Source organism: Enhydra lutris, unplaced genomic scaffold (genome assembly GCF_002288905.1).
Source record: "Enhydra lutris kenyoni isolate GAN:26980312 unplaced genomic scaffold, ASM228890v2 scaffoldscaffold12, whole genome shotgun sequence".
NCBI lineage: Eukaryota > Metazoa > Chordata > Mammalia > Carnivora > Mustelidae > Enhydra > Enhydra lutris.
In genome coordinates this window covers 65004053-65026221 of record NW_019154096.1, presented here as the reverse complement: position 1 = coordinate 65026221, position 22169 = coordinate 65004053, and the positions used below count along the sequence as shown (strand labels likewise).

The 22169-nt window shown below is 42.8% G+C and overlaps 1 protein-coding gene across 8 annotated transcripts in view; it reads left to right on the top strand.

Annotated features, from left to right (window-relative positions):
• Positions 1–22169, top strand: part of LOC111145422 (actin binding LIM protein 1) — a 200155-nt gene that overhangs the window by 159616 nt on the left and 18370 nt on the right. For 2 of the 8 annotated variants that reach the window (XM_022500302.1, XM_022500306.1), the window contains 5 exons: positions 2106–2141; positions 4655–4784; positions 16497–16544; positions 19335–19475; positions 21664–21755. In XM_022500302.1, the coding sequence (XP_022356010.1) occupies positions 2106–2141; positions 4655–4784; positions 16497–16544; positions 19335–19475; positions 21664–21755 (447 nt within the window). Of the gene's footprint in view, positions 1–2105; positions 2142–4654; positions 4785–14664; positions 14770–16496; positions 16545–19328; positions 19476–21663; positions 21756–22169 lie in introns of all 8 variants that reach the window. The other 6 variants (XM_022500304.1, XM_022500303.1, XM_022500299.1 and 3 more) reach the window with 5 other exon arrangements.

Genomic DNA, 22169 nt, shown 5'->3' with positions numbered 1-22169 from the left:
TGTAATATATGTTGTTCATTCACTTATTTTTCAATTTGGGGTTGAAATGGCCCATTGGACAGGAAGTGATATCTATTTTCATGTAGTGCCCCCTAGTGGTAATATACTTGTAACTGCATCTGCAGCCACACCGCGGACGGCGGGGGTGACAGGGGCGGCGGGGGCGGGGGGGTGCTGGGTTGTGAGCTGCCATGGGGCCCCGCCTGGAGAGCGGTGTAGAAAATCAAGGAAAAGGACAGTTCCTGAAAAGGGTGCACAGGGCCTGGGCCTGGAGCAAGTAGATGAGAATTTGCTCGTATTCAGGTTGTCCAAGCAAGGGGGAAGTGAGTTGTTTTTTGGTGTTTTAGGTTTGGGGGTACATATCTATTTCCCGGTGGCTCCGTTTTGAACAGTAAAACATCAAGCACTTGAGAGTTTGGGCTTTGAAGTGAACGTTTCAGGGTTTGGAGTCAGACTTTTGTTTACTAACCATACAACTTTGGGGAAAATATGTATTTCAGTCTCCTTATCTGTAAACTCAAGGGAGTAACACCTGCCTCAGAGTCTTCTGTGATTCAGTGAAATATTTAGGTTAGAACGGTACCTGGCCCGTGAGTGCTCGACAAAACTGCTGGCCACTCTCGTGGTCAGCATCATTACCGTCAGGACCCAGAATGATGACCTGTGGTTTTTTCGGAGCACGGAATCTTGATGGGAGTTTGCCCCCAGATCAGAACACATGTTCTCCGTCTCTTCCCCAACACAAGAATCTTGCAACGTAGAAAACTTGACACACGCTGTTTGATTATTTATTCCTCTACTTATTAACACTTTCTCCAAAGAATCCATAGATTGCCAATTTAGAAACACTGGAGGAATAAACTTGACCTTCTGTGTAGCCGTTTGCGCCTCTAGGAAACATGAGAAGGGGGTGGATCAGGAGGCCTGCTGTGAGCAGGGTCAGGCCTGGCTCTGCGCTTCAAGGAGCCTGTCTCCCCCAGCTTAGACACCCCACCACCACCAACGCCAACACAGGCTGTAGCTGTCTCGAGACCTTGGGGCTTGAGGAAGGTGCTGTGCTGCGAGAGCCCGGTGGCATCTTGTGACCTTGGGGTGAGGGGAAAACTGGGATGCTGAGAAATCTAGCTCTGTTCTTCAGGATGCTTTGTTTGCATTTCATTTCCATTTAAATGCTTTTTGCGTTTTAATTGTAAACATTTCATTCATTCATTTAGGAAGTATTTGTTCGGTACCTCATAGGTGCCAGGAGCTGCTCTAGTCCCTGGGAATACAAGTAGCTATAAAGAAACAGAGTTCCTGCCCTCGTGGAACTTGCAGTGGGATATGGGAGACAGACCATCAGCAGATACATAACACCCTTCTCCAGGGTGTAGTGCTAGCAGAAAAGCGAAGCAGAGTAAGGAGAAAGCATGTAGGACTGGGTTCCTTCTTCAGGTAGGACGGTCACAGAAGGCACTGTGTGTACCACATGAGACCTCACTGAAGAAGAGGAGTAAGCCCGGCAGGTGTCTGAGTGAAAGGCACTGCTGGCAGAGGGCACAGCAGATGCAAAGGCCCTGGGGTGAGAGAGGGTTTGATCTGTTCATTGCCCCCAAGGAAGCCTTTGTGCCTGGAAGGTTGGAAGCCAAGTGAATGTGGTCATGTTGGCAAGCCCATCAGGGCGGGATCCCACAGACCTGGTCATCCCTGGTCTATGCCATGCAGCAAATGATTTTACGTGATTGCTCTGATTATAATTGAGTCAACAACCATGTTTATAAAATTCTGTGTTCCAGTAGACACCATGACTCATAATAGTAAACTGAGCATAGTTTGAGCATAAAGGGAAAAATAGTTCCAGTTTGTCTAACTTAAGCATGAAAGTACAACTACGTCTTTCTCAAAACCCATAGTTCTTAGGCTGGGACATGAGCCAGGCTCCTGAGAACTTGGTTGTCATGCTCCTGTCTGAGCCTCACACTCAACTTACCGAATCAGAAGATGGGGGTGGACGAGGGGAGCAGGCGTGTGGATGCGGTATGGTTTCCAGGGGATTCTGATAAACTAATTAAACTGATAACAAATCAATATCCACTGTAACTTTCAATTCTCTTTTATTCTTCTAGTCTCCAAGGACTTTGTCTCCTACTCCTTCAGCAGAAGTAAGTACCATTGTTGGACATTATAACAGATGGGATTTGGGAGTTACCTGGACTTTTCCTAGACTGGAGTTTTTAAGGAAGGACGTTAAACAAAACAACAACAACAAAAACTGGGTGCAAAATTATGATGCATGTCGGATCCCTTACGTGTGAGATGACTCTAAGACAAGGTAGTCCGTGTTTTCTATAGTGAGACTGGGGGTAAAAACAGCCATACAGTAATCTGAGCCTCTGCCTCTAAGTGCCCAGGAAGGGTTTGCAGGGAGTGAGACCACCCGTCCTGCTGGGGGCGCCCCCCCCCCCACCCCGTATATGGAATTGATCTGAGGCCCAGCATCCCGGACTATCAGAAATGGCCTCTGGTGGTCACTGAGCATTCTGTAAGCAGAGCCATCTTCAGGGAGGACACTCCCTTTTGTCTGAAATCCATAGTCTTGTCCCGCTCCTCAGGGTAAAGAAATCTCACAGTGGCTTGTCACAATGGTTTGTATCTGGCCCACCAGGCCCACCGTTCCCTTGGGAGTAACTCCGGTATGGATCGCGTGGCGCCATCCGTGGTCCTTCCACGGTGAGCCCCGGATCCCCTCTCAGTCCGTACACACGCCTTCTGCCCTGTCTGGTGTCAAAACCAGACACCGCCCCGGATTAGTTATTCTCACAACCGTCTTAGCGGTTCTTCAACAACTTTACACTCTCCCTCCTCGTCCGGAGTTCCTCGGTTTTGCCCCAGTCCCACGCCGACTGCCTGCTTGGTGACCGGAGCCCGTAGAAGGACTTTCCTTGGTCTCTCCTCATTTTTTCCCTTTTGGGGCAGGGTGCGGGGGGCTTCCAGGCTAGCGACCTAGGCTCAGGCTGACTCGCATCTGAACGTGGTCCAGCGACAGGGTCTGATCCAGCACTTTTTCTTTATTTTCGCTTCTTCAGAGAACAATAACCGAGGGATCGTGTGTTTAGCATGCTTCTTACTGTTCTGCATTTCCTTAGGCATCCAGTGAGCCAACGCCTCAGGTTGGGTCTACTCCCATCTAAAAAAAGAATAATAATAAAAATAATAAATCTGGGTGGCTCCGCCAGTTAAGCATCCTGACTTTGGTCCGGGTCATGATTTCACAGTTGTGAGATCGAGCCCTGCATTGGGCTCTGTGTTCAGCAGAGAGTCTGCTTTAGATTCTCTCTCCCTCTCTGAGAAATAAAATAAAAACTTAAAAAATTTAAAATGAATGAAAAATAAAATCAGTGAGTCTTGTCTTCAAGCAACTTTCTGGATACTCTACGTAAAACTGGATTGATCTTAGATAACCATTATAATTTAACCTAGTAAAAGCTCTGTAGTATTCTGATGTTTGTGACTGAGGGCTGTGAAATATTAATTTCTGTTAGTATTCTAATGACAGAAGTTATGAAGCATTAACTTCTGTTATCAACCAGTTGCAAAGTTGAAGCACATTGTTTAGGGACTTCTTTTTATTTTGTTTTTATATAACTTATTGTTCTAGACAACTAGAATCAAACCATAGTTTCCTTGCCATTTGCTCTCATATTTCATACAGCCCTGGTTATTGAGTTTTTAATTTAGGCATTTTTCCATTCTGTCTTCCAAACTTGTATTTCTGTTGTGGTAGCAGAAACTTCGTAAGACAACCAGTTCCTAAAATGTAGAACATTCCTTCCTACCCTTTTCATTGTTTGAACCATTTTATGTTGTGTTTGTGTGTGTATGATTTTTCTGTACTTCACATCTAATCTGCTCTTTTCTAGCTTTGGAGATAGTGGGCATGCAGTATATCCATTGACTTCATTATTCCCCGATTTATTGAGAAAGTTTAATCTTTATAAATGGTGGTATTATAAATATCTTTGAGCAGATTTTCCCATTTGGAGATCACTTTTTATTTTCTCCTTGGGATATGTTTCTCAAAGTGGGAAGTAGGATTTCCTGGGTTTGAGGCCACCAGCAGCTTGTTCTTCAGGAAAATCACTTTAAAATGTCACCAGATCAGTGTTATAGACAGTGTGGGTTGGTGGCCAGAGCAAAGGGTAAGATGAGAGCCAGGAGGCTGGTTCTGAAGCAGGCTCTGCCCTATGGGAGCTACACACCTACACAAGGGTCTCCTACCTGCTCGGAAACATCTTACATTTGTGGAGAAGGGAGGTCATACCTTGTGTTCTGCTTTTGTTGCTATGAAAATCAGATGAAATGCTGAACATACTTTGTAAAACTGAAGGGCACCATACCAGTGTGGCCATCAGGGTATTCTCTTTTTCCCAGAGGTCTAGCAACATGGGAGTTTACCATTTTACATCTTAAAATTTGGGGAAATGCAAGAGCTACGGGTTTCAAACAAAATGCGTTAACCGCAGAATGCTTCTTTGTGTACGTGTTGAGGGATATGACCCTAAAATGTATGAACAGGCCGACATCAGGCAGTCCTTGTAGAACTGGATGTCACTGGGACCCAATGATAGCCTGAATGTGTGTCTGATGCGCCCACGTTCTCGCTCTGTCTTTCCAGGGCTACCAGGACTCGAGGGACCGGGTGATGCACCGGTCCACCAGCCAGGGCTCCATCAACTCCCCCGTCTACAGCCGCCACAGTTACACTCCAACCACATCTCGCTCTCCCCAGCATTTTCACAGACCTGGTAAGGGTGCCTGTCCTGGAGATTCACTTTGTGTTGCCGTGTGATTTTCTTTTTTCCCACCACTGATAGTGTATTTAAAATCTGCTGCTAAATAGATCTCCCCTTTTCCCAGGAAAAAAAAAAAAAGAGAACTCCTATCTAACTATAATTTGTGTAATTTTGTGATTATATTCATTATGATTTATTAAATAATTACATTTTGACTGAATAGCGGGAAGCCAGGGAGATTTTTTTTTTCTTTTTTTAGACTTAAAGAAAATTTCATTACTTCAAGACTTAACATGAAGCTCTCCAAAGAAAATATTTTGATGTGTCTTTTAGGCGCATCTAAAATCTAGCATTGGTCATTTATTGGTGGGTTTGCTGTGTTTCCCTGAACCAGGCACAGGGTGTTACTAAGTGTGCTTGGTTAAGCACCTTCTAGAAGGAAGTATTACATGGCACCTCGGGGTTGTATTTGATAACTTTTCAGATCTGTTCTAGCCCTTAGATTTTGAACCAGACTTGGAAAACAAAAACATTAGAGACATATTAGGATAGGCAATATCGAACGGTAGTGGACTTCAGGTGACCTTCATCTGTGCACAGTGTAGTCCCGATGACTATTAGTGGGTGTCTCATGTGGAATGGAAAAATGGAGATCCCAGCATGGATCCAAGGTTCCCTGAGAACTAGACTCCCAGAGGGAGACCCTGGCCTTCTAAACCACCTTGGTGGCAGCGAACATCTAGGAAGACTTCCTTTTAAGCTTCTTGCTTCTGTGCAGGTTGATGAGAACAAACTCATTCATCGCTAACTTATTTGGTAAAATAGAACCAAAGGAAATGAACAGCATATAAAAAGGCTGCAATCTTTTCCTTAAAGCCATAGACTTAATGCACATAGAAAATTGATTTTTTTATTATATGATTCTTCAATAATGTATAGTCTTCTCTAGGTCATAAATAGTATTTGTTGAGTTACGTTAAATGAGACGTTTTCAAGAAATGGATTCTTTTTTTTTTTTTTTTTTTGCCATATACAACTATATTCATTTAATTCATGTCCTAGACCTGGGTCTGGACTTAAGCCCTCATCTGTGTGGAAGACAAGAAATCCTGTATGCAGCCACCCCTCCATGTAGGCATGTGCTGAGGTCATTGAGGCCACAGCCATGACCTTGTCAGCATGATGTGGGGCTACAGGGAAATTGTTGTTCCATGGGCCCCTGAATAATGAAGGGGTGTCCAGCCAGGGACATTATTTCCCTAAAAAATCATGTCACTGTTGAGCACTGAAAGTTTTCATTTGTTCCCATCATGTTCCGAAGCCAGCAGCCTCTAGAGCATTCCCAATTCTAAGTTCTCCTCCTCCTTTTCACGATACATTATGGGCATGCATGATGCCAATTTTTAGGATTTATAATTATTTTTTCAAGGTCTACCCTTGTCAAGTGAAGCCAATGGGGTTCTGACAGCAGGGCTGTGGTCGGTATAGAAAACCTCTGATTATCCTCCCTGCGGGTTCTAGATCCTAGATGATGGTACATGTTCCCCAGGTTTGGATTTAGTTACAATGGCGAGTTTTCCTTCCAAGATAATGAAGCTTCCAGTCCCCGTGTGCTACCACCACGCAGTTCTCAGGATCCTAAGTAGATCTTCACCACCCAGGGAATACAAACAGGTTTTCCTTCTACAAAAGCAAATAAAATTAAACTGCTACTAGGAGAAGTTGGCAGCCTAAAAAAAAAAAAAAAAAAAAATCCAACCTTTACATATAACTACTTCTTTTCAAGGTTCTTAAAATGATTATCGGGGGGTTTTTTTTGTTTTGTTTTGTTTTGTTTTTTGTTTTGTTTTTTTTTTACATGTGTTTCAAGGGTTCTGTTTTGTCAGGTGCTTTTTAAAAACAACTGAGTCTAAATGTTGTGCCAGGTACTGGCTCCAGAGTAGCCCATGTCATCCTGACAGAGAATGTCGTGGTGGCCATTCCTTCTCATAAAGCCATTTATTCCAGAGAGTGACTCTGTACCAACCCGAACCTATTTGCAAATTCTCCCCACTTTGCCTCTCCCTCAGCAGGTGCGTTCTTAACCCTTTTGCCTTCTTCCTTTTTCAGACTCCTGATTAACGTTCTTAATTCCTCCCCACCCCACCCTTGGAATGATGATGTTGTCCCTGCTCCTGTGTTAATTTCTGTTCTTCTTTTCTGTTTCCACCTGGCCCTGCCCCTGACTCCTTGCTGCACAGAGCTGCTGTCTCCTGGTGTGCAAAGGTTGTCCCACCTGCGCACCAGCAGCCTCAGCTCCGCCCACAGCGACTCCCGCCCCAACTCCCCCTTCCGACACCACTTCATTCCCCATATCAAAGGTAAGGAGGCAGGCTTCTCCAGGCAGCCCCCCCGCAGAGTGGAGATTTATTAGCACCGGGGAAGGCTAATAAGGCGCATCTCCAAGAGTTAGCTCCCAGCTTTCAACCTCTCCGCATGCCTGCGTGTGTCATGACCACACCCAGCGTCTTAGAACTGACATGGCCTCTCTCCGCGGGAGAGCTATGTCATTTCTGAGGGCTCTAGATGAAGAAACAGGAAGTATGTTTAAGACCATAAGATTTATTATCCACCCCTTAGGGAAAAAAACCATATATTATCATTTTGTTTTTCTGTGTGTCAAAAGCAAAATATAATATATAGTTGGGGTATTTTCCTGGTTTTGATATGTGATGTGGCTCAGCAAATTATACCCGCATTTAGCAACAAAAATGCAAAACTTGTCTTACTGGTGATAAGCCACTTAACCACTTAATGATATTAAAACATTTGGATGGTATACAAAGATCTGTGGCAATGTAACTTGAATTCCTCTCCTCAAACCAACCCTTTGAGTCATCAGTCCTCGTTTGACTGGTCGTGATCTCTGCACGATGCAGAAGAGCTTTGCCTTCTGTTTTCTGTTTCTGCCCTCCATCCTTGCCCATTCCCTTTATGGCATTCCCATTGTTTTCCTCCTTGTCCATCATGCTTCTGTAGCAGTCCTCAACTGGGGCTCCCGTTCCCCTCCATGTGTTGGGGGATCCAAGAGCCCTGAAGGGGTGTCAAAGGGGCCATAATTTAAAATATGTATGAGCTCCCAGAAGCATGCTAACTTGTTCCATAGTCTTTGATTTGATTTGATTTGAACGAAATTAACCCATGACAGTAGCTAAAGGAGGGAAGTGGCAGATGAGCACAGATGCTGTTAGGGGACTTGAGAGAGACCTAACAGATTCTAACCCTGTGATCCAAGCGTTCACGTCCTGAGCCCTGCTACTGAGTAGCCAAAATGTTGTTCCAGTTGACTGAGCTTTCATTTGTAGTCTACCCAAGTTATTTTCTTGCTGCTTACTTGGATTTTCGAGCAACTGAGTCCAAAAATATAAATGTACTTCACTTAATCAGTGTGCTGTTATTTTTATGTGTGCTACTTTAGCATTTTCTATGCCATAAAAATAATGTTGCTGACATGCTTATTGAAGATACACATTATTTGTCATTGGCAAAGGGATCAGCCTTTTTCAGTTGGAGCAGCACTTTCTAAAATTCTTGACAGATTACTTACGATTATTATTGCTAATTAGTATAGGGGGTGCTTTAGAGAATGTTTATAAAGTGGTGAGAAGTTATTTTAAAAAAACTTCAGAGATGTATTTTAAAGAGACTTTAATATAGAAGCTCATGGCCCAACTAAGGTTAGTTTGTTTGCTTCTAATATACAAGAGAAAAATAGGTTTTTAATTAAAAAATGTAAGCTCCCTTGTTCGGTTACTAGATCTTTCCAAAGAGCTGCTTTTTGGAGGAAGAAAAATGCACATGCCCTTTGTACAAATAACATGTCATGAAGTATCAAAACACAGAACCTCGTGTCTGTGCATGGCTTTATGGAGACTTGGAATGCCCAGATGGACACTGGACGCCTAGGTTTAAATATTATCTCTGTCCTGTGCTCGCTGTGGGACCTTGGATTGTTGACTTCACCTCCTGAGTGTTACTTGCCTATCTCGTCTATAGAACCTATCCTAGGTCGTTGGGGGTATATGAGGTCAAGAACCCTGTAGTAAGCACTCAGCTTGTCTATGACAATTTCCCCCGGGGCATGGTGCCCTTAAAGGAGTTTTGATTACATCATTCTATTCCATTCTCTGGTTAAGGGGCCCCTGGCCAAGGGCTCACGCCTGGGGAGTGCTGCATGGGACCAGACCCAAGCTCCCCACCCCACCCCCCGTGTGTTTCAGTGTAAATATACACGAAGGATAATTTTAAAAGCAAACTTCTTTTCCATCTCTGTTTAACTCAAAAATTGCATTCTTGTTGAGGCTAAGACGAACAGCTGCTTTCAGTCATTTAAATTTTTCCTTTTCAATAGGAAGACCAAATAGTAATAAAAATTACGTACCTTTGTCTACCCAAATGGTGCCTTACTAAAAATGTAGATATACAGTTGACCTTTGAACAATGTGGAGATTAGGGGCGCCAACTCTCTGTGTGGTGGAAAAGTCTTCGTATGAATTTTGACTCTCTAAAAACTTTACTAATAACCTACTGTTAACCCTTACTGATAATACAGTCAATTAACACATATTTTGTATGTTATATGTATTGTAGACTATATTCTTACAATAAAGTAAGCTAGAAAAAAGAAAATGTTATTAAGAAAATCAAGAGGAAAATAGCACTATTCCGTTTACCAAAAAGTACCCATGTATAAATGGACCCATATTGTTCAAACCCATGTCATTCAAGGGTCAGAGGTACATCGTTTTCTGTCTTTGGACTGAGTTTGAACTTTTTGACACAAATACTGTGATTTTAAATTGTAGAGACCACTAGGCCAGGAGGGATTAGCTTGACCTTGAGCTCACACTTAAGAAATACCTAATGATTTCTCTCCCATATGGCTATAGTTCATTCCTATAAAATAGTTTAAATACATCAGATACAAAATGTAATGTACATAAGGGTATATGCCTAGTTTTAAAATCAGATGTACTTTTTGCTAAACTACAAAATAAATCATGAAGAATTTATATAGTAAAGATGTTGCTTTAAAAGCCTAATATAGTTGGATAAGTAAAAGCTCATTCTTCAAGGAATTACTTCTTAGTTATTCCAAAAAAAACCTGTGTCCATTTCCATGGAAGACCTCTCCAGCACTTGGAAATTTCAACACGGAGGACATTTATGGCCTTTGGAGAAATACCTCTAAGGTGTCTTCAGAGTACAGCCAAGTCCACCATGGCCCTTCATTTAAATGTTCACGTTTTATCTTACAGTTCGTCTTAACAGTCTTGAGGTGGTTATTCTTAAGACAAACGAGGATGCCAGGGCAGGATGTATGTCCTTCTCAGGAATGTGTAGCTAGAAGCAGGGGGCCCCGTTGCCACTGTGGCAACTGGAAGTGCAGCCCCACCCGCACCCCGCCATTTCCTAAGTCCACCTCCTCGTCCTTTTTGTGACACATGGGTCCGGAACCCCCCAGGGTTCGTGGAGCTGAGGATGCTGCGTGTGTGTAAAGCTAAGATGCCCATCACAGGCTGTCTCTCTATTCCACTGGCTTCTCCAACCACGTTCTAGAATGTCCGTCTTGTTTCCCGCTGTGTTTTTATTTCTGTTCCCTAGACTCTTCTGCAGCCTCATTCGATGTTGGTATGTCGTTGCTGGGCCACGTGAACAAGTACATGCTTAGACTTGAAAAGCTTTTCACTCTGTTCTGAGCTTTGTCTCTGTCATGTTTGCTGAGTTTCTCTTCCCTCCCCTTGGAAATACTGTTAGACGTTACGTTCTGTATCCACGAGGTAGAAAACAGATGTGTGACCCAGAGAGCTACCTATATTAAGTCTCTTTGAAAGGAATCTTTGCTGTTCTGCTGTAGAAATGATTTTCTCTGATCCAAATATTTGACACTTGCTGAAGAAAACTATAATGCTTGTTGAAACTTGAGACAAAAACCAACAATCCTGAAACTCTGTCATGAAATTCTAGAGGCTGCCAACTTTAAGATCCCCTCAAAATACTCATTTATATTTTGGAACAAGAGTACTTAGCATCCAGAAAACCAGGCAACACTCCAGCAGGTGCCCCCAGCAGACACATGCACAGCCATTTTGATTTACTTGTCTCAGGATTTGTCACTTGGGCTCTCAGGGTACCAAAAAGAAGATTGAAAACAGGAACAGAGCATTCGAATTTGTTAAGCAAGTGATTTATCTCCCAGACGGAAAAATCAGCTTATAAAGCTGGCGTGGAAGGAGCTCACTGTGAAGGCTAAGAAATATTTATACGCAGTAGCTTCTCATCACAGTAGCTAAGATCACTGACAACTGAGAGTCAGTCAGTACAAGGAAGGACTTACTTAAGGAACAAAATGGCTTTGAATGTGATAGGTACAATATTCTATGACATACACACTATTATGTTATTTTTAAACAGTGTCTGCATCTCCAGGCTGATGATGTTGATGATGATGATGGCAGTATCTTCCGTGTATGGTCTTTTCCTGTGACACCATATGTATTACTTTGCCTAAGTAATGCACTAGGCATAAAAATAATATTTCCGGGCCCTCCTCAGTTACTTCCTTCTAGAATAGATACGGGTTTTTAAGTTAGGAAAGAGGACTTACCTTGAGAATTTTTCTTTTTCTTTGAAAATGCCAAAAAATGGGACCTGGGTGGCTCAGTTGGTTAAGTGTCCAACTGTTGATTTCAGCCCAGGTTCTTGATCTCAGGGTCAGGAGTTCAAACCCCACGTTGGGCTCCACACTGGTCGTGGAGCCTACTTAAAAAAAAAAAAAATGTCAAAGATATTTAATGCCTTTGGTGTTTCAGGGGCTAAGAATTTGATACCTAGCAACAATATTCTTGAGACTTGTTCCCAGTGAGACGAGCGGAAGTCATATTGTTCAGAGTCCCTTAGATGGGTGCGTTGTTGAGTCTCTCTTTGCCTAGTGCTTTAAAATGTTTGTGGGAGGTTTTGATTGATTCTAGCATTAAATCTATTTATAAGGACTTGAACATGGTAGTGAGGTTGTGTGTGTGTGTGTTTTTAAGCAACTAGAAAGGCCAATGTTTGCTGAATACACAGCCGAATAAAGAACTATGCCCAACAAGAGACAGCATTCAGCCGAAATTCACCCATTGGGAGTCCAGACAGTTACTCCCCAGTCTTTGAGAGTCATTTGCCCTAAGAAGTGGTGGGCTTCTCCTACCCCTTGCCAGCAGACCATCTCCATGATAGATTTTTAATACTTGGGCAAAGGCTCACCTTAAACCTTTGCGTCCCATCTATGCAGACACTTTTGCGTATGCATACCACAGGCTAATAATGATCAGACCAAATTTAATAGAGTTTCATCTGATTGGATATTATCACCAAAACCCGTGAGAACATTTCCCTGAGATGTCTGATGTCTTCCCCCGGGAGGAAGGGCAGAGTGGAAGGCCAGAGAGCAGTGTGGTTCCGAAGCAGGAGCAGCCAGTGTTCAGGATATGCAGAAAGCTACCTTTCTAGACCTTCTTTTGAGAACAGCCCCCCAGAACTATTCTGTTTTTCAATTATGAATTGCTCTCGTAAGTTCTGATGTTTACAGGAGTAAAGAATTCCTCTGGAGTGAAATAGTTAAGTAGGGGTTATCGAGGATCTAGTGGGAAAGTGATAAAAAGATGTTATTGTGACCCTGTTCCTCAATACAGGCCTCTGGTGCCTTTATCCAGGAGCAAGGTGAAGGTTAGTCCTGCAGTGGTGCTTACTAAATTCGGCTGTTAATAGCTCAAGAATTCGTGAGTGGGCTACTTCAGTCACTCATTACCAGGCATTTATAAGGTCCCTGGGCTTGGCCAGGCACTGTGCTGAGCACAGAGAGATGAACGGGACCTAGTTCTAATTCAGCGGAAGATTTAAAATAGGACCGACTGCTGCATGTAAGCCACATTCTTCCTTCCTCTGCTTGCCTCTACCAGTGTCTTTTCATTTTTTTCGGATGTGAGCTAGTTATTTCTCATTTGAAGAGTGATAATAAATGAAATGACTTTTTAAAAAATTAACCTTTGAATAGATAGGCAGTTTGGGATGAAGCCTCATAATTTTTTAGAAGCTAATACCTGATTTAAATAGTAAAGTCTACGTTATAATGTATTGGGAGGTAAACGTGAAACGGACTCTTGTGGGAAAAAAGAGAAAAGCTTCCGAACATGATAACTGAAAACCGGGAATCTAACCCGAAGCCAGAAACAAATTCCAGTCTCAGTCGGAAGGTCTTGCTGCCTATTCAGTACAGATGCTCTGGTTACCGAAAAATACGCGTTGAGGAATTAGAACTACAGAAAGCACGTTATTTAAAGCTCCAGCAATGGATATCTTTTCTACTTTGTGGGGCATGTTTAGAGCAGCTTGGCTTACTTGAAGAAATCAACTTGTGCTCTGTTTTCTGAAGATCTGTGGTTTGTTTCGTATCATTAGCATTAGTTGATAAATTACACTATGAAAACTCCCAACTTCTGTGCTTCAGAGAGCACTATCAAGATAGTGAAAGACAACCCACAGAACGAGAGGAAACGTTCGCAAGTCGTCTGTGTATCCGAAAAGGGACTTGCATTCAGAATATATAAGGAAGTCTTCTAACTCAGGAACAGAAGTAATCGCATTATAGTTCGTTAACTTCTGATGGTCCCCTGCACCTTCTGGTGTATTTTTGGGGCAGAGGTTTTCTCAGACATGGGGTAGGAGGACAGTTTAGGGCAATAGCTGACCTCTGATAGCCCAAGGCAAGCCTTAGTTCATCCTGGCCGGAAGGGGTGATAATTGGCCTTGGCGGAACTCAAGGCTTTGCAGCCAACGCCAGCTAGCCTTTCTAGCCCCTTCCCTATTCTCTCCTCCAAGAAGACCCCGCTGTCCAGCCACAGTGGCTCAGAGTGTTGTTCCTACACACCATGGCCCTTCTAGGCCTGCTTACCCCTCAGCTCACCCTCCCACCTGGTATACTTACTCCTTGACACCCCGCTCAGTCTAACATCTTAGCTCTGTGCACGAATTGATGGCACCCTCACCTGAGCAAGCATGTCCGTGTCACAGTCTGTCTCCTTAGGTAGCTTCTGAGACTGGCCCCCCCTCACAGGCAGGGATGACTTATCATTCATCTCCATGTCCTCAGTCATAGCTCAGTGCCCAGCCATGGTAGGTGTCCAGACCTGTTTCACAGATGAAACTGTTGGACTGGGTGGAGCCTCAGAGAAGCCTTGGAAGAGGCAGGTGGAGAGAGGAGTAAGAGGTCGCAGAGTCCCTGGGAGGAAGGGCTCTGACTCTGCGGCGTGTATTGCACAGTGAGGAAACAGAAGCATTTGCTGTGAGTGCAGGCACTTTGCATTGCTAAGGGGAGGGACTGGGTGACCACGCAGGGTCCCAGATACACGTAGCCTTCCATTCAGAGAAATCCATTCCAATCGCCAGCCTCTGCCGTCGTGCCTGGAAGTGACTGTATTGGGCTTGCGTATCCTGCCCTTTCACATGCTTGGGACTTAATGGTCTGACAACTGATCCTGAATCATTACCAAGTGACCTTCCATGACTCTTAATGTACACTCCATCTAATCAGTTTGCTGCTAGCTCACGGCCTTCAACCGCATGCCATTGGAATGACGCATCCTACCGCTAGCTGCTTCTAACCCAGTTCCACGCGAACTCAAGTCTCTCTTGCGGAAAACTAAACCTTCTATCACCCTGTGAGCCAAATGGATAAATTGAGTTTGTTTCCTCTGTTTCTCCTTTTGGATGTACCTCCTTCCGGTTTGTTTCGAATTTTTATTATGCTTGCTTTGTTTTCTTTATTGCTGTCCCTTCTCTTATTTTGTTTTTTCCATTCTTCTCATTGGAGGCAATGAGCCGTCCAGCGGCCGGAACTCCCCTCTCCCTTACCGGCCAGACAGTCGTCCTCTCACTCCAACCTATGCTCAGGCCCCTAAACATTTCCATGTTCCAGGTAGGAGCTGACACGGTCTTTGTCTGGGTGTCCTGTCACGGTGTAGAATGTAGCACTGTTACCTGTCTCGTCTCATTCCTCACGCTGTCTTCATCGGGATGCACATGGTTGACAAACCCTAAATTGCACGATCTGACCCAGAAGGCCTCTCAGAAGTTTGGGATGTGAAATGCCAAGGATTGTGTGGAAGGTTTAAGTTTTCTCAAAATTTTTTGAAGGGAGGGGGGAAGCAGAGAGTGAAGGAAGGAGGGTTGAGTTGCCTTGTTTTGTTTTTACTGAGATTTTAATTTAAATTTACGGAGATTTTAATGAGTGCCTTTTGAAGTTGCCGCTCTGTGGTGTGGTGTCGTTGCCGAATTGTCACAGCGGCATTCTAGTTACCGTCCCGTCCTCGAGGATGAGCCACAGCATCACTCAAGAGTGATTTTATTTCCTCCTGTTTGTCTCCTGTGGGGAGATTGTTTCTGTGAACTTTTCAGAGAGGTATAAAATTGGATCATTTGCTTGGTCCTTCGTAGTTCATAACCAACTGACTACCTTCTTAGCCCACAAAGATATCTTGCAATTTAGGCTTGGTGCTGTAAGCTTTGCTGAAGTCATAAGCATTTGCTGTCATGGTACAAATAGTAATTTGCCACCAAGATCTGGAAAACTCAGAACCCAACAGTATCTTAATGTTTAGAGTCAACTCAATTTTTAAGGGCAAGGTTGGCCATCAGAGGTCATGATATTTTTTTTTTCGCATCAGAAGTACATTGTTTTCTTCTAAGCTACTGAAAATGGTTTAATAAATTACCCATTATGTTAATATTAGGACACATATTTGGAATCTGTAAGAGTTTTTTTGTTTTTTTTTTTTTTTTGCATTCCAAGCTTAACCTCATAAAACAGAGGAAAGTTCAGTGAGATTCATACCGCTAAGATAGAACTGCCTTTTAAAATAAAGCTTCACTGAACCTTGAAAATCAGTTGTTGTACATTTGCAACTTTGTACATGAAGAATGCCCCCACCAAGATACAGTGCCCAAGATTGGGGGGAAACAGACCTTTTGAAATTTCCTGAGTATTTGCAGTCAAAGCGAAACTGTAGCATTATCAGATGGGGTCTTGTATAAATAAATGAATAATATTTGGCATCTCTTTTCCTTTCTCTTTTTGAAAAATTTGACCTATACTAGTTAGGATTCTCTCAAACATTCTGTCAGCACATCAGACTAGCCTTGCACATAAAAACTGTTTCTGTGTTTTAAAAAACTACTCTTAATTGTATTACATTGCTTTCCACTGTTCCACTCATTAGTTGAAAAGTAAATTGAGCCCCTGGTATCCACTTGGAGCTCAATTTCTAGACAGTAGCTATTTGGGGGACCTTCCCCAAACTGGTTATGTCTTCCTCACCACTGGAGTTCCTCCACTGCTTCCATTTCTTCCTGTTTTAATCCCACTTTTAGTGAAGTGCGTATTTGCAATAAATGGCTCATGAATTAGTTACGTCTCTATATATCCTAAGATGTATTACAAAGGATTCCATATCACTTGTCTGTAGTAATTCACTCATCCATGGAGCTTCTTCCAGGAACTTCGGTCTTTGTAATACAAAAGTTAACCTTCGGGGTTGTTTTTGTTCAAGAGTCTTCGGTTTAGTTTGCCTCCCTCTTGGTTGATCTGTTTTTCCCATCGCTGAACAGGTTCCCATAATTACACACCTTTGCTTTTCATTTCCACAGATCAAGGGATCAACATTTACAGAAAACCACCCATCTACAAACAGCATGGTAAAACCCGCTTTCCTCTGCATAGCTTTTAAGTAGGGGCACCCACTGAGCTCTGCTGTCCTCTGAAGGGCTTCTCTGCTGCTGCTTTTGGGAATCAAACTGGGGCGCCCAGCGCATTATGCTTTTATGGGTTCCTAAGATGCAATTACTGTGAGATTGGTTTTCTTAGAAAGAGAATGGCTTAGCTTGGTTAGGAAGTTCCCAGTAATTCACAAAAAAAAAATTTTTTTTTTTTGCCATCAGATAATATAATCCAGCCTCTATAATAATTTGGATGAGCTTCTAATTAATTTAATTAAAATAGTGAAGGCCAGCTACCTAGAAAAATTAACTGGACTAAGCCTACATCAGCTTGACTCTCTAGTTCCCCAGTTTCTTAACGGGCATGCAGATGTCTGCGCCTTGCGGTAGAATGGACAGGACACACTCCAAGACCAGGGACCTAATCTGGTCCCAGCCCTGGTCCCAGCCCTTGCCCTCAATGGTTCTGTGATATCACGGACACAATTTCTCTGTCCTTCAGTAATTTCTTATAGGCAGCAACTAGTGAGTTAGGCCAGCTTGTCTCTGAAATTCCTGCAAACTGAAATCCCTAACGTGGATTTATAATTGTGCTTTCCTTTTCTGGAAATAGAGAATTTTTAAACCCAGGAATTCACATTACCATAAGTAAATCACGTTTCCCCCCAGCATTATTAGGTCTCTATAGATGAGGTGCCGTAGATCTTTGTGAAGGGAGAGAAAGCCAACACTGGTCTTCAGGTGATTTCAGAAAATTATACACAAAATGTGCCTGGAAATTTGAAGGCTGCCTTTAAAAAATCTAGTAGACGTTAATGAGTTCTTAAGGATTAGGATGACATGTAAAGCAAAGAAAGTTGAAAATGTACAAGGAAAAAAATTTAGGCCAACATTCTAGGGGGAAAAAAGGACGATGGACATACGGTAATGACTCTAGAACTGTGATTTTTTTTTTTTCTCATCTTTTTTTTTAAAGATTTTACACCATGTGCTTGCTTTTTTAAGTTTGTTAACATTGTTTTTGTTTGTTTTTTTATGGTTTAATGTCTTCTCACCCACTCATTAACATGTGAATGTTTACTGACTTCACCAATTCTAATGCGTAAGTACTGTTTGAAGTCATGCTTTTCTTTTTTTCTAAATTTAGGAATGAGACTCCCAAGAGTTTGGTATATCAATGGAGAAACTGTTTTTATTACTAAAATCTCTAAGGCCCTGCCTCTCTCAACAAACATAATCAAATAATTAAGATTTAAAGAGAGTAGATAGTGTTAGCTTATTTATTTGAAAGAGACTTTTTTTTTTTCCCTGAAATGTACTCTGACTTGACTCTTTGTTATCATTGAAAGTAGCTCAGTCAGAGTGCCTTCCCAAAGGACAGTGTTCAAAAGAGCAGTTCCAGGGGATGGAACTAGAGGGCGCGATAAAAACTGCATTTGGAAAATGCTAGATTTAAATAAAGTCACGCTTCTTTTTTTTTTTTGGTAATGCAGAACAGCTCCGTCTTTAATATGCTAACGCATGTTGTCCCTCTTTAAGAAGAAGATGTTCCTCTACAGTGTTTTCAAGGCTGAATTTTTAATTCTTTTTTTCATGAGGTTAAAGAGTCAGAGAAACACTACCCCATGCTTGGCCAAGACTTCGTCCCTGACAAGTCTATAGGGTGACCTTGGTCAAGTTGTTTCAGGAAAACGAGACCCAGAAGGTTCCTCCAAGAGTGGGCAGTTCGAGCTGAGGATTCAGAAAAATTATTTCCAGATTTTAAAATATGTTAGCCCAGAGAGGGGGGAAAGTTTCATTTAAAGCATTCTAACTCTACTTGAAATGTTTAGCAACATCCCAAGCCAGTCTGCCAGATTAGCCAGAATCAGGATCTGACCATTAAACCTGGTTTGTTGTGTTCCAGCCCTGTGATTAGATTGGGAGCTCTCAGCCAGGGACTCCTCCTTTAAGCAGAGTCATTAAGAACGCTCTGAACTAAGGTCCTTGCTAGTTTGGCTTTTGTTGTTTTAAAGTTGGATGACTCACTTGTATGTGCAGACCCTTGAGAAAAACAAGGAGTGTTCTGCATACGTAAGGCGCCATGTTGAATTCCTACAAGCTGAGAGCAGACTTTCCCATTGCCATTTCTCCTAGGACTCAAGACACATGTATAATACGTGAGGATTAGAGTGAACTGGACAGATGTTAGTTAAAATGAGCAGAAACAAATACCCTAAGAGACAAAACCAGCCCTGTCAGTCAAATGACAGTGTCATGTTTTTAACTTAGTTCTTTAATTTCAGATTGCTAGTTCAGATTTCTAAGTACTCTCGAAGAGTATTAACCTGATGGAACTTTCTGTGATGATGGAAATGGTCTACCATTGTGCTTCCAGTATGGTAGCCACGAGTCACAGGTGGCTACTGAGCACTTAAAATGCAGCTACTGCAGCTGAGGAAGGGAATTTTAATTTTATTCATTTGTTGGTTTCGTTTAATTTTATTAATTGAAATTTAAGTAGCCACATGTTGCTAGAGCTGGTATTGGACAGCCCAGCTCCGGAACAAGGTGTTTTAGATGTTGAATGAAGTTTTGCTTCCAGCAGAACATAAGGAAAATGAGTTGGCACTAGGCCCTCCCGAGTGGCTGGGCAATTGATACTGGTTATAAACAGCTTTCTAGAGTTGAAACTTTTGCCAGAAAACAAGAAAACTGTGTAAGTGGGTTGTACCACCGTGGCCTTGCAGACCAATAGCTAAGCTCCCCCTGATTCCCACCTAGATGCAGCTGCCTTAGCAGCCCAGAGCAAGTCTTCAGAAGATATCATCAAGTTTTCCAAGTTCCCAGCAGCCCAGGCTCCAGACCCCAGCGAGATACCAAAGATTGAGACGGACCACTGGCCCGGTCCCCCCTCACTTGCCGCCATAGGTATGCAACTGCGACAGCTAAGCCCCATGGACAAATTGGTAGGAGATTGCAAATGAAATGCTTCAAAATACACGAGAAAATATGTCCTATTGTAAAGACTTTTAAGAAAATAAGACGAGAGGTAGAGAAAAGCACTGAGGTAGTGTTCACGTGTGTGCAAAACACTTCAAAATTACAAAAACCCAATCACCAGAGCCTTGCACTAACCAAGCCACTGAGAGGCAGACAGAACTGGTCTAAAACAGATGATTGGCATGGACCTCAAGAGTTACTACTGCAAAATCAGTAACTCTTGAAACAGTGGAACCAAAGCCTCCTGCCAAGAACACTGTCCTGTCTAATTAGTCTGGTGGGCAGATTTACTGAGTGTCCACAGAGGCGTGACTTCTTTCAGTTAAACTTGTTTTAGACTATTTCTGGGTTATAATTTCAATTCTCTTAACAACTAGTCTTAACACAGAAGCCCTCGCACCTTCCTTGCAAGATCACGTTCTCCGTCACTAAGAAGGGCTGACGCAGAGTCGTGGATGTTCTAAAATTCTACTCGTGTAGTTATGTGATCTTCCATCTATCATTTCCATGAAGTCTGTGCTAAAACGTCACATTTGAGCTGTTTCATTCATTGCGTTGAACCACAGATCTATGCTTTAGAACTGTGTCAGTGTTTTTACTGTTTTGTCAGTTGTGAAATCATTTGGCCTAAAAAGTGCTATTAGCAAACTCAGAAGCTAATACTGAAAATTGAGTGAGTCAGCTTTACAAAGATACAACTGTCATCACATTTCCGTTGACAACCTTTGAAAAAAGGCCTTCAATTTTCCAAATTTCCAAATTTTCTTCATCATGCTTTTTCTCAACAAGTTATTTTCTGGAACAACTTTTACAGACGTGTAGGTGGATGTTAAAGCAATCTATGTAGAAATAACTTGAAGGAAAAATTTACCTCCCTGGGTTTATGATTTGCAAGTACTCTATATATCATGTTGACTTGAGACTATCTGATTCTTACAAACTTGTGTCTTCTAGTTTTTATTAGTAGAGATTGAAGAGTGAGCATTCACAGTGACATTTATGATTTTAAGAACTAAGAATCAGTCCTCAGCTTTTCTCGGCCAGACTCTGTCCCACAGGCAATTCCTGGGGCCTTTGGGGTTCCTAGTTCAGTCTTGCTGCTTCATGGGGACGTAAACAGCTAAATTTAGGGGAAAGGAAGAACTAATATTTTGTTCTTAAAATCATCATCACTAACTAGTTTAAAGCTTTTTGGGTTCCAAAATGAAGAAAAATTCTGGCCCATTAATTAAAATGATAAAAACGGAGACCATTAGTTCAAGTTTATTTTGATTAGATTAGCAAGCTTTCCTGTTTTCTCCCACAGCCAGATTAATCCAAGCAATTTAGGAAAAACAATAATTATCTTAATTTTACAACCATTCAGACAGATTCCTCCCTCTTACTCCCTCACTCCCCTTTCCCAAGAAGCTTAAAAATTGTAAATGATCTGCTAGATTGGACTAAAATAGCTCACTTTTTTAGCTGTCTTAACACGATGCATTGACCCATTAGTATAAAACTCTTTTGTGACCATTTTTTTCAAAGGATTGAGGGAACGAAACATTTGAGACTCACCTCTTAAAAGAAAAATAAAAGCATGGTTCTTAACAAATTTATTAAGGGCAGAAGACAGGGTGATCGTTATAAGGACAAGTCTAAATATTCAGAAAAAGAGAAAACTAGAAGATTACAAAACATGTCACGAGAGAGTGACTCTCTTACCTGTTTAATGGTCATGGACATGAATTTGGGTTCCTCCCTGTTTGAAAGCTGACCTCGGGGTCATCCAAAGAATAAGTCTGGATGCCCCTCCCCACTACTACAGAGGGCTCTGGCCAGCGGCCAGTGGGATGACTTAGACTCAATCATAATGGCACTCAGTGTCCTAACTGAACAGGTCAGTTGTTAGGAGGCCAAAATTCACAACTTACTGGATCCCACATCGAACTTGCCTGAAACCCGAAACCCACCAGCAGGGCTGCATTGGCGGTGGGCTCTTCTTGCATCATGGGCTCATGAACGTTAAAGACCCCTGCCGATGTTACCGTGGACAAGTTGAGCGCAGGTGGACTAGTCCCTTAAGGTCCCTTTGCTGTGGGGCTGATGTGAGAAGTTGTCTCTGCTGTGGAATTAGGAGCCGACACGAGACGCAGATCTGGCGGCAGAGAAGATGACGAGGAGGAGCTGCTGAGGCGACGGCAGTTGCAGGAAGAACAGCTAATGAAGGTTTGTCCTTCAGCTCCTTTGCTGTGGTCTTCAGTTCAGTTCCCTAGATCGGGAGTTTTTCGAATGGACCCCGTGGGTGAGCCACCGAGGGAAGGAGAGGCCATCCCAGCCCTCAAAGGGCTGGAAATCCAGTAGGCGAGAGGAGACAGGATTCTAGTGACCCAAAGGCAGGGTACTTAGTACTGAGTGGGTTCCAGAAACTCGAGCTTCTGCAAGGAGAGCCAGACCACGTGGGGGGTGTGGGTGTGCAGGGCATGTGTCGAAAGGGCTAGGTGAAGCCATGTTCAGCCACGTGGTGCGACACCTGCATTCCTCCATGGAGACTCTGCTGAAGGAATTCCCTTGGGGTTGAGTGTTTCTCCAGGGCTTGTCCCAGGACTTGAAGGTCCTTGTGTGTCTGTCTGGGCTAGGAGG